At 51.4% G+C, this 14260-nt stretch overlaps 1 protein-coding gene across 1 annotated transcript in view; it reads right to left on the bottom strand.

Annotated features, from left to right (window-relative positions):
- MAP4K2 (mitogen-activated protein kinase kinase kinase kinase 2) overlaps positions 1 to 14260 on the bottom strand; it is a gene marked incomplete at its 5' end in the record, with an annotated part of 36371 nt that overhangs the window by 9274 nt on the left and 12837 nt on the right. Inside the window, 17 exons of the mRNA XM_081893000.1 lie at positions 16 to 139; positions 383 to 443; positions 1511 to 1590; positions 1677 to 1761; positions 1950 to 1991; positions 2541 to 2653; positions 4708 to 4879; positions 4976 to 5012; positions 5380 to 5418; positions 5778 to 5821; positions 6305 to 6363; positions 6959 to 7037; positions 8288 to 8398; positions 9075 to 9156; positions 10186 to 10248; positions 13402 to 13533; positions 13941 to 14013. Coding sequence (XP_081749126.1) covers positions 16 to 139; positions 383 to 443; positions 1511 to 1590; positions 1677 to 1761; positions 1950 to 1991; positions 2541 to 2653; positions 4708 to 4879; positions 4976 to 5012; positions 5380 to 5418; positions 5778 to 5821; positions 6305 to 6363; positions 6959 to 7037; positions 8288 to 8398; positions 9075 to 9156; positions 10186 to 10248; positions 13402 to 13533; positions 13941 to 14013 — 1396 coding nt within the window. The remainder of the gene's footprint in view (positions 1 to 15; positions 140 to 382; positions 444 to 1510; positions 1591 to 1676; positions 1762 to 1949; positions 1992 to 2540; positions 2654 to 4707; positions 4880 to 4975; positions 5013 to 5379; positions 5419 to 5777; positions 5822 to 6304; positions 6364 to 6958; positions 7038 to 8287; positions 8399 to 9074; positions 9157 to 10185; positions 10249 to 13401; positions 13534 to 13940; positions 14014 to 14260) is intronic.

Below are 14260 nucleotides of genomic sequence, written 5' to 3'. Positions count from 1 at the left end.
CCTGCCTCTCCCCACCTGGGGATGATCCGCTCTGTCAGCCGGTTGGTGGCGATGGAGAGAGGGACCTGCCGCTTCTGCAGCTGGCGCCGCTGCTCAAAGAGACCCACAAGGTTGTGGGAAGAGAGCTGGGAGGACTTCCCTGCAAAGGCAGAAGCGGGAAAATTGGGAGGATCATTTGCCGGAGCAAAATGGAAGTTTAAGCAGGTGCCCTTCAGAGACCTCCTGGACTCTTCAATCCTATAGCCACGCACCCGATTGCCCCTCTAAACCCAACGTGTGAAGCTCACCCCCAGTCCCCTTAAATCGACCCCGATACTTATGGGCAAGGCAAAAAGAGAGGAAATGAGGGGGGGTGGTTCTAGCTCTGTCTCTGGACACTCACCAGCTAAGGTCAGTAGCACATTGTTCATACAGTAGAGCCAAGAGCACCTGTGTGGAAGGAGCTGGGGGAGGGGAGCAAGCGGGGGGTGGGGGGGGCGGGATGAATGGCACAAAAGCAGGAGAGAGAGGGAGAAGTAGCGAGAGAGAGATCAGTCGCTTGTTGGGCCATCTCTGCATTTTCGTGGCATGAAACGAGTGTGTCCAAGTTAGATACAAGGAACTTAATGAAGACTGAATAGTGTCTATATATAGAGATATTTTAAAGGAACCAGCAAAAACAATATAAAATTTCAATGATTATAAGAAAAGAGGTTGTAGGGATAAGAAACCTCAGCATCTTGACAGATACTCTCGTGGGCATTTCTGAATGAAAGGGCCTCCTGAGTTGATCACCACCAAATGCACCCACCCACCTGCCCTTCCTGTTGTGATCCACGGGGGATGTCCACCTCTGGTGGTGGTCATGGTAAAGGCCCAAGCAAGGAGAGGCCAGAAGTTCCTAGTTCCCCTGGCAGGCAGAGCAAGGGTCAAGTGAGGGCTTAGCTTTGCCCCAGACCTGCCACTCCATATTCTGAAGCTCCTTGTCTGAGTTCTCCTTCTTTCACCCCAGAGCTTTCCTCACAAAAACCCGCTCTTTAAACCTGAACCACAACAAACAGCAACTTGGGTTTTCCATGGATTGCTGTTTGCTCCAACTCAGCAGTAAAGAGCTGGTTTTTTGTGAGGGAAGCTCTGGAGCAAATATAAGAGCACTTGGAAACAAAGCTGTGAAGCATGGGTCATGCCTGGAAAGGGCAGAGGGAAGGTAGTTCTTGGCCCTTAGGAGGGAGATCAAGACAGCTGCAAATCAGGACCATGGACAGCACCACTGCAGCTGAGGCCCTGCATCCATGTTGCCTCAGCCAGCAGCCCCTTGACCAATGCCTTCCACTGAGCATTGGTGCTGAGCAGAGTTGTTTGTTTGCTGGCACCGCTCAATTTCTAACTGGGTAATTTTAATGTCAGGTGATAAGACAGGTGGGCAAGCCCAAACGTCGTCCCACTGGGTGTGTGGAAACAGAGATCCGCCCCTGCTTCCCGTGGTGTCCAGAACCCTCCATCCCAGCTTCTCCCTCTTCAGGGTCCTCACCTTCTCCATCGTGTCCTCATGGAGCTCATGGAGATTGAGTGTGTAGATGCCTTCTTCGGCTCCCACCACTAGGTAGAGATCTATGGTGGGGAAGAAGAGGGGGAGGTCAGATCACCAGCTGCCAATCTCTGGTGCCAAGGTTCCACAGGAAACATGTGGGTTCTACCTCGTGTTTCTGGGTGGATCCACGTCGTAGCTGAGTTGATTTTCAGCGGACAACCGTTGAAGACTTTGGAGAAACAGGCCCCCATCTTGGAAAAGAGAAGACACAGAAAGCTGGAGAGGAGAGCGGAGAGGGGAGCTGGAGACCCACTTCCAGGGCTCCTATACTGAGACCTACAAAATTCCTTGGCTGTGAACCCCCTGCCCCACCCCACTCTCCTGGCCCCCGTTTGCTGATGCATGTACCACCCTCCCCTGCCCAGTGAAGAGGACTTACGTGGACTTTTGGAGTGGGAGGCAACCCATGACACAGGAACCTCTGCAAGAGAGGAGGGGTCAAGAAGAGGTGGGGGAAGTCACCAGAGAGAGAGAGAGAGAGAGAGAGAGAGAGAGAGAGAGAGAGAGAGAGAAAGAAAGAAAGAAAGAAAGAAAGAAAGAAAGAAAGAAAGAAAGAAAGAAAGAGTATTGTTATTTGAAGATGCCAACATATTGGGTTAACTCCAGACCCCTTCCCCTCAATAGGATTGCAACCTTCAACCCCGTACCTGTAACAGGTGGGGCGGAACACTCATCATGAGAAACAGGAGCGTTGGGGGCTTTTTCACAAGAGTGTCAAAGAGCCAATCCAGACATGTCCTGCTACTCCCCAAGCCCCACCTTTCCCTCTTACTACACCCCACAAATATTTGGAGGGGGAACCCAGCAGCCCACCTTGCTGGCATCCTCTCCGAAGGTTTTAGCCAGCTAGGTCGTGTTCCTTATGACCACTGTTTCCTCCACCAGAAACAGGCTTTAACGGTTGCTCTGATCCCAGGCTTCCTTGCGTGGAGATTTTGGGGTGCTTGTGTCCCCACCTGCCCCCACTTACAGTGGCCTCTTCCTTCCTCTTCATGGTAGCCCACTCTGTGGAGAGGAGCGAGTCCACAGGCTTGGGGGAGCCTGTCCGTGAGGTATCTGAAGGATCGCTCAGATCTGCATTGTCTGTGGGGGAAAGACAAGCACCGCTTGTCACACCGGCACAAATTAAAAGATTTAAGAAGGGGTCAGAAATGGAGCCCCCCTCTCTGCTGGATTCCACTAGCCCACCCAACTGCACAGATGCCATCCTGGATGGCTGCTTAACCCTTTCCCTGCCAAGCCACCTCCCATTACTCCGTTTCTGTACCGGCTTGGTTTTAATTGCCAACCATTTCATTTTATCTACTCCGCTCCCTGCTGCCAGATTTGCTTTCTTTCTACTATGCCGTTTCATTGCATGGTTTTATCTTTTTACTGTATGTAATTTATTGGTTTATCAGATTTGATTCTTAGCGGCCATGAAGCCTTGTGTTGTTGTTGTTGTTTTTAAAAAAACTAGGATATAAATCCATTTAAAAAAATACATGCAATAAAGCCCCCAGCTTTGACCCCCCAACAGCAGCAACCTGCTAAGCATCCTTTAGGAATCCTGTAAAAGGGCGAGGGGAGCAGCCGCAGAAAACAATGCATTTTTAAAAGGGTGGTAGGGAAAGAGTTAAACACTACTATTGCCCCCCCAAAAAAACACATACATTCACTGCCTTTCCTCCTCCTCTCAGAATTATGGCTTCCGGAGACTGCTTTTAATTAAAAAACACGCCCAAAACATTTGGGTGTGTGATGCGCCAGAATGCAGAAGCAAAATAGGAAGCTGAAATCCAGGTCTGTGTTTAACATCCTGCCGTGGGTGTCGTGGAACTCTCCGGAGGCGAGCAAGGAAGAAGTGGGCAAGCAGAGGGTGATAGGAAGTTCCTGCCCCACTTGGCTCCCATTCTGGCCATAGAAGAGGAGCAGAAGGCTCCCCAACCCATCTCCTCCTCCCCTTCTCCACCAGCCCACCTGGTAGAAGGGAATTTGGTAAGAGAAGAGCTGTGAAAGCCTGCGGGAAAGTGGAAGCATCGGGAGGAAAACCCAGTGTGTGTCCCTCCAATTTCCCTCAGTCTCCCCCCCATTCCTTAAAAAAAAATGTGTGGCAAAATGTTTCCCCCTTTCCCAGTTTTTCATTCCCCCGCACCCCAGGCCTTCACATCTCTAGCTCAGAGGCTAGTAGCCTGTTTTTCCATGTTCGCTGCAGATGACAGAATGAGCAGTCTGGTATTATTATTTTTTAAAAAGTCTCTGGTTTAATAACTACCTTTAGTGGCTTTATTTACTATAGCAGAAAAACAAGGAGGGGGAGAGGGAATCTACCTGTGGCACCTAACAAAGCAATCCTACGCATGTTCACACACAAGTAAGTTCCACCAGGAGTAATCAAGCATTCATAGGATTGCAGCCTATTTGATCTTAGGAGGCTGTGACGAAGGAGGGTTTAATCCTTATTGCCACCCTAAGTTATTGTCACCTGAGCCTTCAGAGCCCCAGATTAAACCCTGTTTCACAGCTGGTCTTGCAAAGGCTGAATTCATTCAAACGGAGCATAATTCAAGATGGTGTGAAAATTCAGCACCTGGAAGAATCCCAGCTTTCAAGGAGGTGAAAAAGCAGGGAACAAGTTTCTGCTCAAGGTGCCTAATATATGCTTGACAGCATGTGGGCTTTTCCTGGTGAAATATCACAAGGGGCTGAATAAGATATCCAGTGAGGAAGAGGTGCAGCTTCCCCTTTCCAGCACTGGCAAAACCTAGAATGAATCATGTAGAATGAGGAGAAGTGGCTCAATTTCCATCATTTATACGTGTCACAGACTTTGGGTTTCCTCGGTGCAAAACCTGAGCCACTTTGGGCAAATTTGGGCTCCGGGCATCGGAAAACGGGATAAACTAGATAGCCCTTTGGTGAAGAACCAACTGAGCTCAGAAGAAACCAGCTTGCACCAGAAGCCGGTTCTGTGCACAGGGCCTATTGGCCAGCGCTTGTGCCGTCTCCATCCCCGCTCACCAGCGTGCTTTCTCACAGCTCTTTTCTGTGGATTTCCGCTTTCAGAACACAAATCCCCTCTCCTAGAAGGGGGAAGACTCCAAACCCATTTGGAGTTTGCGTTCTCCGCAACCCACGTGGCTCCACTTCTTCCTCACCTGGCAGGCTCTGGCTTCTCTGACACTCGGGGGCTGGGAAGTCGAGGCCCTCCTCAAGCTCCCAGGGAGCCTTATAGGCCAGCTCCAGGTTGAGAAAATCCCACAGGGGCCCCCTCTTGATGGTGCTCATGTCCCCCTCCCCAGTGCTGCTGGGGCGCTGTTCCTCATGGACCTGAATAAAGCAAGGGAAAGGGCTTCTTAGTGGGGGAGACTGAGGGTGGGGCGGTTGAGGGGGGGTAATGGGATAGATGCAATGAAGAAACAGTACCTTCTCTGTGGTGCCTGCTGGGCGAATGGTGAGGCTCCTGCAGGAGACAAAGGACTCATCAGAACAGAGATGGGGTACTGCCTTGAAAGGGGAATATTTGGGGCTCGGTTTGAGCCCACACAGACCAGGACTTGGCTCCAGAACCTAATTGCCAAAGCTCCACAATAAGCAAAGAACAGAGTGCCTGAGCATGTGCAGGGAGACTCGTTCTTCAATTGCCAGCCTAAATGCATTGGAAGTCAGGGCAGGGGAAGTTAAAAACTTCACAGTAGAGAGGGGGCTGAGTTTGCCTGTCTGGAGATGGGAGTGGCAAAAACAGAGGGCCAGAGGCGTACAAAGAGCCTGAAGTCATAGAAAGGCAGCATCTCCCAAAGTTCTCCTCCACCACCCAAGCATCAGCATACCTCTCCTCTAGTGCTTCTTCCACCGACTGAAGGAGGCTCCTAAAGAGGAGAAAAACAGCACCAAAAGTACCATCAGGAAATCTCACACCTGTGCAGCAGTCCTGCCTCCTTCCTCCCCTGCAAACAGCTATGTTAACCTCATTTTTAACTTCCTAAATTCCACCCCCTTCCTTGTAGGAAGGTGGCCCTTTTTCTGGTTGTCCCAAAGCAAAGCAGGCAGAATTCAACAGGCCCTGCTTTCCCCATCACTGCTGGGGAAGAAAAAGCGGCTGCTCTCAAGCTCTTCCTCCCAGCGAGAAGGAAAAAGTGCCCATCCTGTTTCACAAAGGTGGGGAGGGATGAGAAACAGGGGCTCCCACCCACCTCCCATCACCCTGCCCTTCTCCCAGGCTCCTTACTCTCCATCTCCTAAGACCATCCAGTTCTCCTCTTCCTCCTCCTTCTGCAAAACACACAAAAATTACTGTTAAATATTAAGGCTAGAATAATTTGATGCACACACTCCTCCAAAATACCCAGTGAAAGAAGGAACAGGGAGCGAGCAATGGCAGCGGCGGCAGGGGGTGGGGGTGGCAAGAAGCATCTTACCTTCCTGAGGGCCTGGAAAGTCACAAATGGTCAAGAGTAGGCAATATCGGGCAAGGTGAGCCAATCACCCAGCTGGAATAGCTCAGTTGGTAGAGCATGAGACTCATAATCTCAGGGTTGTGGGTTCAAGCCTGCATATTCCTCCATTTGCGGGGGTTGGACTAGGTGACCCGTGTGGTGCCTTCCAGCTCTATGATTCGAAGGATGAATTTTGCCACACACACCCCCGTCAGCATTTCCGTTGTGAATTTCCCTCCTCAAATGCACCCTGGGACCAAAGCAAGCAATCCAGTCACTCCTTTGCCCCTCCGAAACCTACATGCACGCACACTCTTACCAGACTGCACCAAGGCTCTGTTTCTTTCCTCAGTGGGGGCCCGAATTTGACCTGATTAACTATAAAAGAACAAACATCAGTCATTTTGCTCAGAAGCAGGGCTTCCCCACCACCACCAAGGCCCAAATGACTTCATGCCATTCACCCAAGAAAACACTTCCTATACCCTGTCTTCAAAGGCCACTGGAGGGCAAGGGGGGCCCTGCAGGATACCCCACAGTAGCTCAGGACTTGGGGAGGGGGGCAGAGGCCCTTTCCGGACCTCCTAGAAGGCAGGCTGCTGATGCTTACTGGGAGGGAGAGGTAGCCGTGAGGGTGGCACAGTGCAAACACACCAGCAGGAACACCAGACTGGCCCTGCCATGGAGTTTGCACCATCCCAGCCTGACTGCCACCTCTTCGTCCTGCTCCAATGATGTTAGGTAAACACCTCTGCTCAGTTCACACCATCCTAAACTCTTGTTACACCTTTCACCCACCCTCTCCAGAAGGGACTTTCACCAACATCCCCCAGCCCAAACAGCTTTCCACTTCCACTAGGGGGCTTCCCATGCCCTGGGAGAGTCTGGAGAGAAATCAGGCTGATTTAAAGCCCCACCGGAGAGAGGGTCCAAACGGGTGGGCAGGGGGAGCCGGGGGAGAGAAGCAACTTACACTGGATCTCTGCAAGGGTCCCTTCGACTGGCCCGTGTGGCCGATGGGAACGGATTTTGTCAGGAAAAACTTCGTAAGCCTGAGTGGTTTAAAGAGAGAAAGCCAAGCAGGCCTAAGAATTCAGTCGGAACAAAAAGCCTCCAGGGCAGCTTTCACCCATCGGGTGCCTTCCGTATGCTTTGGACTACAATTCCCATCAGCCTCAGCCAATGCATGGGATAGCATGTGCTTCACATGCAGGAGGTCCCTGGTTCAATCCCTGCTGCCACCTCCAGGAAGGGCTGGGTAAAGACCCCAGAGAGGGCCACTGCCAGGCAGGGCTGGCAACACTGAGCTAGATGGGCCAGTTTGGTGTGATGCGGTAGGAGGAAGATTCCCACGTCTCTCATTCTCAACAGAGGTATTTAGGACCAGAGCATAAAAGATAACAGCTCTGGCCTCATGGTAGCCCCCAACTGCCCGCACTCTGCCCATGGGGTGGTAACTCTTGCCACCTCCTTTATCTGCTGGTTTAATAATGCTGTTAGCTTCATTAGAGAGCTCTTTGAGACAGTCACATTGTGACTTCGATAAATTGTCTGGAATTCTAGGACCCTTCTTTTCTAATTTTATACAGACGCAGATTTCATCGCACGTATATTGTAATTTCAGCTTGTTAAGAAACTGAACTGCATCCTTCTCATATTAATTCTTACAAGTCTGGGTGATAAAGAATTGATCAAGACTGGCTGATGAAGCATTGAATGAAACAGATTGGTTATCCGGAAACTCTGTTCCGGCGATTTGGTGACAGGTTATGTATATATCGAACTTTTGAATTATTCTACTGCTACTGATGAAGAAGATTTAGAGACTTTGGTTGTAATTTCTGATCATTTGTATTAGTTTCTAAATAGTGTTTAGTGCCATTGTTTTTGGCCATCGTGTTGTGTCATATTGTTCAGCAGCATATACTGTGGCAGTGAGTCCCACAAGTTAATTATATGCATTGCATGTAAAAAAACGGAGGTCGGAGGTCGAAAATCTCTGGGAGGTCCCCCTTCGACAGGATCTGCAGTGCAGACTGTTGCAACTCTTATCAACGTTCCTGCTGGGCCTTTGCTGAGCAACCTCCTAGCAAAGGGGAGCCCCCACCCCCAAAAGGCAGCCTGTGACTCCACCGTGGAAGAGCTCTCACTCTTAGGAGGTTTCTCTTCCTATTTAGCCAAAATAAGCTTCTTGGCAGCTTCTACTCTTTGGCTCTTGGGAGAGAACAAATCTGCTCAGTCAACGTCTTGGGTCTATAGCAGATTCCCCACTCTCTTCTGCCACTGCTTTTGGGGACCATACCTCTAAGTCTCCATCATCCACCAGGGCAGCCGCTGCCAAATCCGGATTCGTGGCTTTATCCAGTAGCTCAATGGCTAAGACGCGAGCCAATGGCTGGCTAACAAAAGGATGCTGGTGGAGAGGAAGACAATGTGAGAGGAGAAGAGGATTCAAGGTTCCCCCAAATGCCCGCCAGGCACAGGGCTGGCAGGCGGCATTCTTGGGCAGCTGCTGCAGCCCACCCTGGCACCTCTCCTGGGCAGCTGGATCCAGATTTTAATACCCACCATGCCCCAGACCAGGACAACACCAGGGCACTGTGGGAAATTAAATTAAAACGGTGGCTCTCACAGCAACTAAAGTGTCTGCCATAAGGACAACAGAAGAGCCCTGCAGCAGCTGGATCAGGCCACCAGGAGGGGGAGCAGCTAGTCCAGCATTCTGTTCCCACAGTGGCCAAGCACATGCCACAGTGGGAAGCCGCCAAACAGGACCCAAGTGCAACAGTAGGGCTGCCATATGTCCGGAATTTCCAGGACATAGCCGGGATTCAGGATAAAACACCTGGAGAAAGTCAGGTGCATGGCTGCCCATATCAGAAGTGTTGATTTTTGGCAATTTTCCTTAAAAAAAACAGGTAAAAATAATAATTTTGTTTGGAGATTTCGCTTTAAAAAAGCACAATTTGGGGCATTTTTTAAAAAGACACTCCTGTAATTCTCTGGAAGGAAGTACCTAGCTTTGAGGATGGAGTTGTCCTTCTCCACCCTCTCCAAGCCCACCCACCGCAACTTCTGTCCTGAGTCACCTGCAGGAGTTTTTCTGCCACGGGACGCTTTTTGGGGTTCTTGGTTAAGGAGAGTTTGAGGAAATGGTGGAAATCTGCTGACCTGGAAGGGAGAAAAGGAAGGTAAGACAAGCTAAAAAGTCGAGTGTCTAACTGAGTAACCGGAAGGCAGGGCATGAGCACTACAACAGCCCTATCCCAGCAATGCCCCCAGCAGCTGGTATTCAGCAGCAAACCCCATCGCAGCCTGAAACCATCACTATGGATAGCTTTACACTCCAAGGATTTGCCAGTTCCCCTTCAGAACATCGGAAGAGCTGATCAAACCACCTGGTCTGGCATCCCGTTCTCACAGTAGCCAGATGATCAAAGAAGCCCTCCAGCTGGATAAAGCACAACAGCCACAGAACTCTCCACCCTTAAGAGTTCCAGCATCTGTCATTCAGGTGCAGCCTGAGGACCAGTGGTGAAGGAAGCCACTCAGGCGCCTAGGGCGGCGTGCCCAGAGGTGGGGGCGCCGTCCATAGGGGTGGCGCGCATTGTGGGGCCTTGTGAGTCTGCCTGCCTCATCCCACTCAGCCGCCCTACAGCTGGGGGGGGGGGAGGCAGTGGAAGGATCATTTAGGGAAGGGCAGCGCCTGGTCACATCCAAGCCACTGCGTCTCTCCCAGGAGAGACACGCGGCTTCAGCGTGCTGCAAGCCCTGCGGTGACTGCCACCTGGCATTTTGTGACCCCCCTCAGTGGTGTCACCTGGGGCGGACCACACCTGGCACACCCCCCTTCCTCCACCACTGCTGAGGACAACCAGAAGCCAACCAGAGAAGTCAACATGCCAGTCAGAGCAGATATGACTTGGATGGATGGAGCTTAACTCTGTGAAAGGCAGTTTTTTCTAGTCCTCCACCCACTGTAGCTTCTCAATAACCCTGAGAAGGGAGGCTAAGAGAGAAAACAAATGGTTCGAGGATACAGATTTGTAGCCAAGCAGGAATCTGAACCCAGTCCACCGACCTGTCCATTGTGACACTGCATTTCACTGGCATAAGGTGGTCAGATCCAGCCTTCTTTACACACAACCGAAACCCAGCAGAGGGAGCAGGTCTGCCCTCCTGCACAGCCCAGTCACTCACCAGCAGGCCTTGTCTTTTAGCTTGGGGGGTTGGAAGCTGCTTTTCGACATCAGCATCAAGGCCCTGGAGGGAAAGACAGAACAAGGATCATCTTTCCTGCTTCGTTCCTCCTGCGTGTTTTAAAAAAGGCACAATACCTGCTTCTGTTGTCCCAAATTTGTCCCCACCTCACAACCTCCCCCAAAATTTGCTGATTATGTCTGATGTTCAAACATGCTAACCCATGGGTAAGCAAACTAAGGCCCAGTGGCATGAGTAGAATGTGTCCTTTTATTTAAAATGCATCTCTGGCTTATTTGTGAGGAATAGGAATTTGTTCATACTTTTTTCCAAAATATAGTCCGGCCCACCACAAGGTCTGAGGGACAGTGGAGCGGCCCACTGCTGAAAAAGTTTGCTGACCCCTGTGCTAACCACTAGGAGGGTTACTCAAGAAATCTGGGCCTGGTTTTCTGCACCGTTGTGGGTCCAGTTACCCCCCCCCCCATACACACATTTGCCTTTGAAAAAGAAAAGGGCCACTACATACAGGTTCAGAACATGCTTCTCTCCTGCACACAAACTTACTCTGCTGAGTAGGTCAGGCCTGAGATTGTTATTAGTGGGGCACCAATGTCAACAGCCAGCCGGCACATCACGCAAAACACACACCGCTGTGAGAGCAGGCAAAGCCAGTCTTACTGGAGAGGCCTCCGTGTGGCATTTCCTGTTGCTTAATCCTCCCGCCCACCAGAAGCCTGCGTGTTTGTGTGTGTGCGCGCTTTGCTTGCCTGTCCTCACAGGTTCCACATGCAGACTGTTTCTTAGCAGAGGTGTGGTTAGCCATCTCAGAGCAAGCGACACCATTCACGCTTCTCCCAGAAACCTGGAGCTGGTGATTGTGACCGAGGCTGGGACCTCACAGGAGTTGGTAGGAGCAGCTCCCCTTTCCCTCCCCACACTTGCCTAAAGCTGCTTCAGGTGGGTGTGGGGCCTCGAAGCTATGTAGAGCCACCACCCTCTTGGACAACCAGAAAAAGGACTCAAGTCACTGGCTGCAAACCCCTCTGCAGCCGAAGGCAGCCAGCCGGGTACCTAATTATTTCCTTTGCTATTTTTATGCTATTTCCAGCCGCTTCATCTCTATAAATAAAAATATTGACAAGCTGGAACATGTGCAGAGGATGGTGACCAAGATGATAAACCAAGCCTTAAGACTGAGGAATAGCCGAGGGAAGTGGGTATGTTTAAAGGAGACTCAGAGGAGATATGATTGCCATCTTCACATGGAGCAAGCTTGTTTTCCTCCTGCTCTGGGTTCTAGGACCCAAATGGATTAAAGTTACAAGAAAAGAGATTCCGACTCAACACCAGAAAGAACTTTCTGAAAGTAAGAGCTAATCGACAGTGGAACAGACTCCTACTAAATGTGGTGGACGCTCCTTCCTTAGAGGTTTCTAAGCAGAAGTTGGGGGGGCCATCTGTTATGCATAATCTGGTTGAGATTCCTGCACTGCAGGGGCCTGGACCAGATGACCACCCCGGGGCTCCTTTCCAACGCCACAATTCTTGCAGCGTTCCCCGCAAGGGTAATCCTTTTTGCACCCACGCTTTTTGTTTTTTAAAGAAAGGAATACTTCAAGGGATTTGCTTGCACACATGCTTTCCTGAAAACAGCATCCACAGTGGCTTGATCAGCAGATTCTGCTTCTCCTTGACAGTGTTAAAGGCAGCACACGAGCAGCGGCTGAGGAAAAGGGCCCTCGCGAACAGATGGCGCTGCCAGATTCTCTTCAACACCAACGTGCCACCCGTTCCTCTGGCACCAGGCTGTATGCCAGGGAGGCAGGCAGACAGTTGGATCGGGGTTAGGATAACTTGGCTACTGGAGTTCATGCCCTGGGAACCTTGAGGCTGGACTACTGCAGGCCACTCTGCCTGGGGCTGCCCTTTGGCCAAAAGCTAAACTGCTGATGGGGGCAGATGGCTTGGTAGCATGGGACACCTCTACTAAAACCCAGTGGCGTAGCGTGGGGGTGCAGGGGGGGCCGGCCGCACCGGGCACAACATCTGGGGGTTAGGGTTAGGGGGCGCAAATCCACGGGTTAGGGGGCGCAAATTACTTGCCTTGCCCCGGGTGCTGACAACCCATGCTATGCCACTGCTAAAACCCCTGCACTGGCTGCTCCTGTTGCAGCCAGGTGAGGCTCAAGGCTCTTCTTTTGATGTAACAAAGCCCTGAGCAACTTGGGCCCAGGATACCGTAAGGACCACCTGAACCCCTGCATCCCAGCTCCATCGCTGAGATCATCCAGAGGTGCACTGCTAGCCAGAGCCTCAGCCGGTCCTCACTGGGAGAAGGGCTTTTAGTGCTGCATTATGGAATGCTCGAGCAGAGATGCGGCGGGCACCCTCTCGCTTTTGACTTCCAGGAGTCTCCTGAATACCTTTTCATGTAGATAGATCTCTGCAGCACATGGGCCAGCCGTTTTAAATATCCTTTTGTGCCATTTCTAAAGGTGATTTCTATTTCATTGTACAGTTGTACCTTGGAAGTTTAACGCCTTGCAAGTTTTGGCTCCCGAACGCCAAAAACCTGGAAATGAGTACAGTGGTACCTCGGGTTAAGTACTTAATTCATTCCGGAAGTCCGTTCTTAACCTGAAACTGTTCTTAACCTGAAGCACCACTTTAGCTAATGGGGCCTCCTGCTGCTGCCGTGCCGCCAGAGCACGATTTCTGTTCTCATCCTGAAGCAAAGTTCTTAACCTGAGGTACTATTTCTGGGTTAGCGGAGTCTGTAACCTGAAGCGTATGTAACCTGAAGTTTCCTGCAGCCAATCAGAAGCCATGCCTTGGTTTCTGAACATTTTGCAAGTCGAATGGACTTCCGGAACAGATTCCGTTCAACTTCCAAGGTACGACTGTATACATATTCACAGAAACACAATACTGTACAGTTGGGAGGGTCCTCCAAGAGTCATTTAGTCCAGCCCTGTGGCAATGCAGGGATAACAGCTAAAGAATCCCTGACATGTGGCCATCCAAGCTCTGTTTAAAAACCTCCGAGGAAGGTGAGTCCACCACTTTCCAAGGGAGTCCGTTCCACTGTCGAAAGGCTCTTGTTGTTGTTGGCTTCCCTAATATTTTATGATACAGCCATATAGAAAGATTTCAGTAACTACAGGCAACCGCCCATTTAAACACATTCAACTGCGGCTTAACTTTTGAGCTCACCTCATGGGGTGCAGGTCGAAGAGGGGCGGCTGCAGCTCCGCCAGCTCAATGGCCGTGATGCCGAGGGCCCAGATGTCGCACAGGTGGTTGTAGCCTCCTTTCTTCTCCACCGCAGCCACCTCTGGTGCCATCCTGGGAGGACGAGAAGGGGCACAGCTGAGCCAAACAGCCACCTGGGAAAGGGTGGCCTGCATGGACCTGAAGCTGTGGCTCTCCAGGGAGAGAAGGGCCCATCTTCCCCATCGTCTGCTGCTGCCTGGTCCTCCCTGCAACTGCCGACCTGTGAGGAGAGCTCTGCCCACTAGGCAACACCTCCCCTCTGCCAGCCAAGGCTATGAAGGTGCTTCACAAACACCAACCCGGCAAGGATGTTCAGAACCACCATCCCATGCTGCAGGCCGAAGGACTGAGGCAGCGAATGTTCAAGGCCACTGGGTATGTTTGCGGCCAAATTGGGGGCTTCATGGCCCCCACAGCTCACCCTCCAGACAGAGAGGGTGCAGAGAAAGGAACAGAGTGCTGCCCCCCACCCACATTACCAATAGGGGGTCCCAATGAAGGAGTTCCGCTTCGCCACAGACGCCGTCAGCTCCGCAGAGACCCCAAAATCCGCTGTGGGAAGGAAGGAAGGAGGGGGTTTGATAAAGGAGAAGGACAAACATTCCATACTCAGGTGGTGGGCCAGAGCAATCCAGACTCCACAGGAGTAGGGTTGTGGGCCAGGCCCTAAAGGTAAAGGTAAAGGTACCCCTGCCCGTACGGGCCAGTCTTGCCAGACTCTGGGGTTGTGCACCCATCTCACTCAAGAGGCCAGGGGCCAGCGCTGTCCGAAGACACTTCTGGGTCACGTGGCCAGCGT

Source organism: Podarcis melisellensis, assembly GCF_964234715.1.
Source record: "Podarcis melisellensis genome assembly, chromosome: 16".
Classification (NCBI taxonomy): Eukaryota; Metazoa; Chordata; class Lepidosauria; order Squamata; family Lacertidae; genus Podarcis; species Podarcis melisellensis.
Note: the sequence above shows the minus strand (reverse complement) of the source record. Positions and strands in the feature narration are given on the sequence as shown.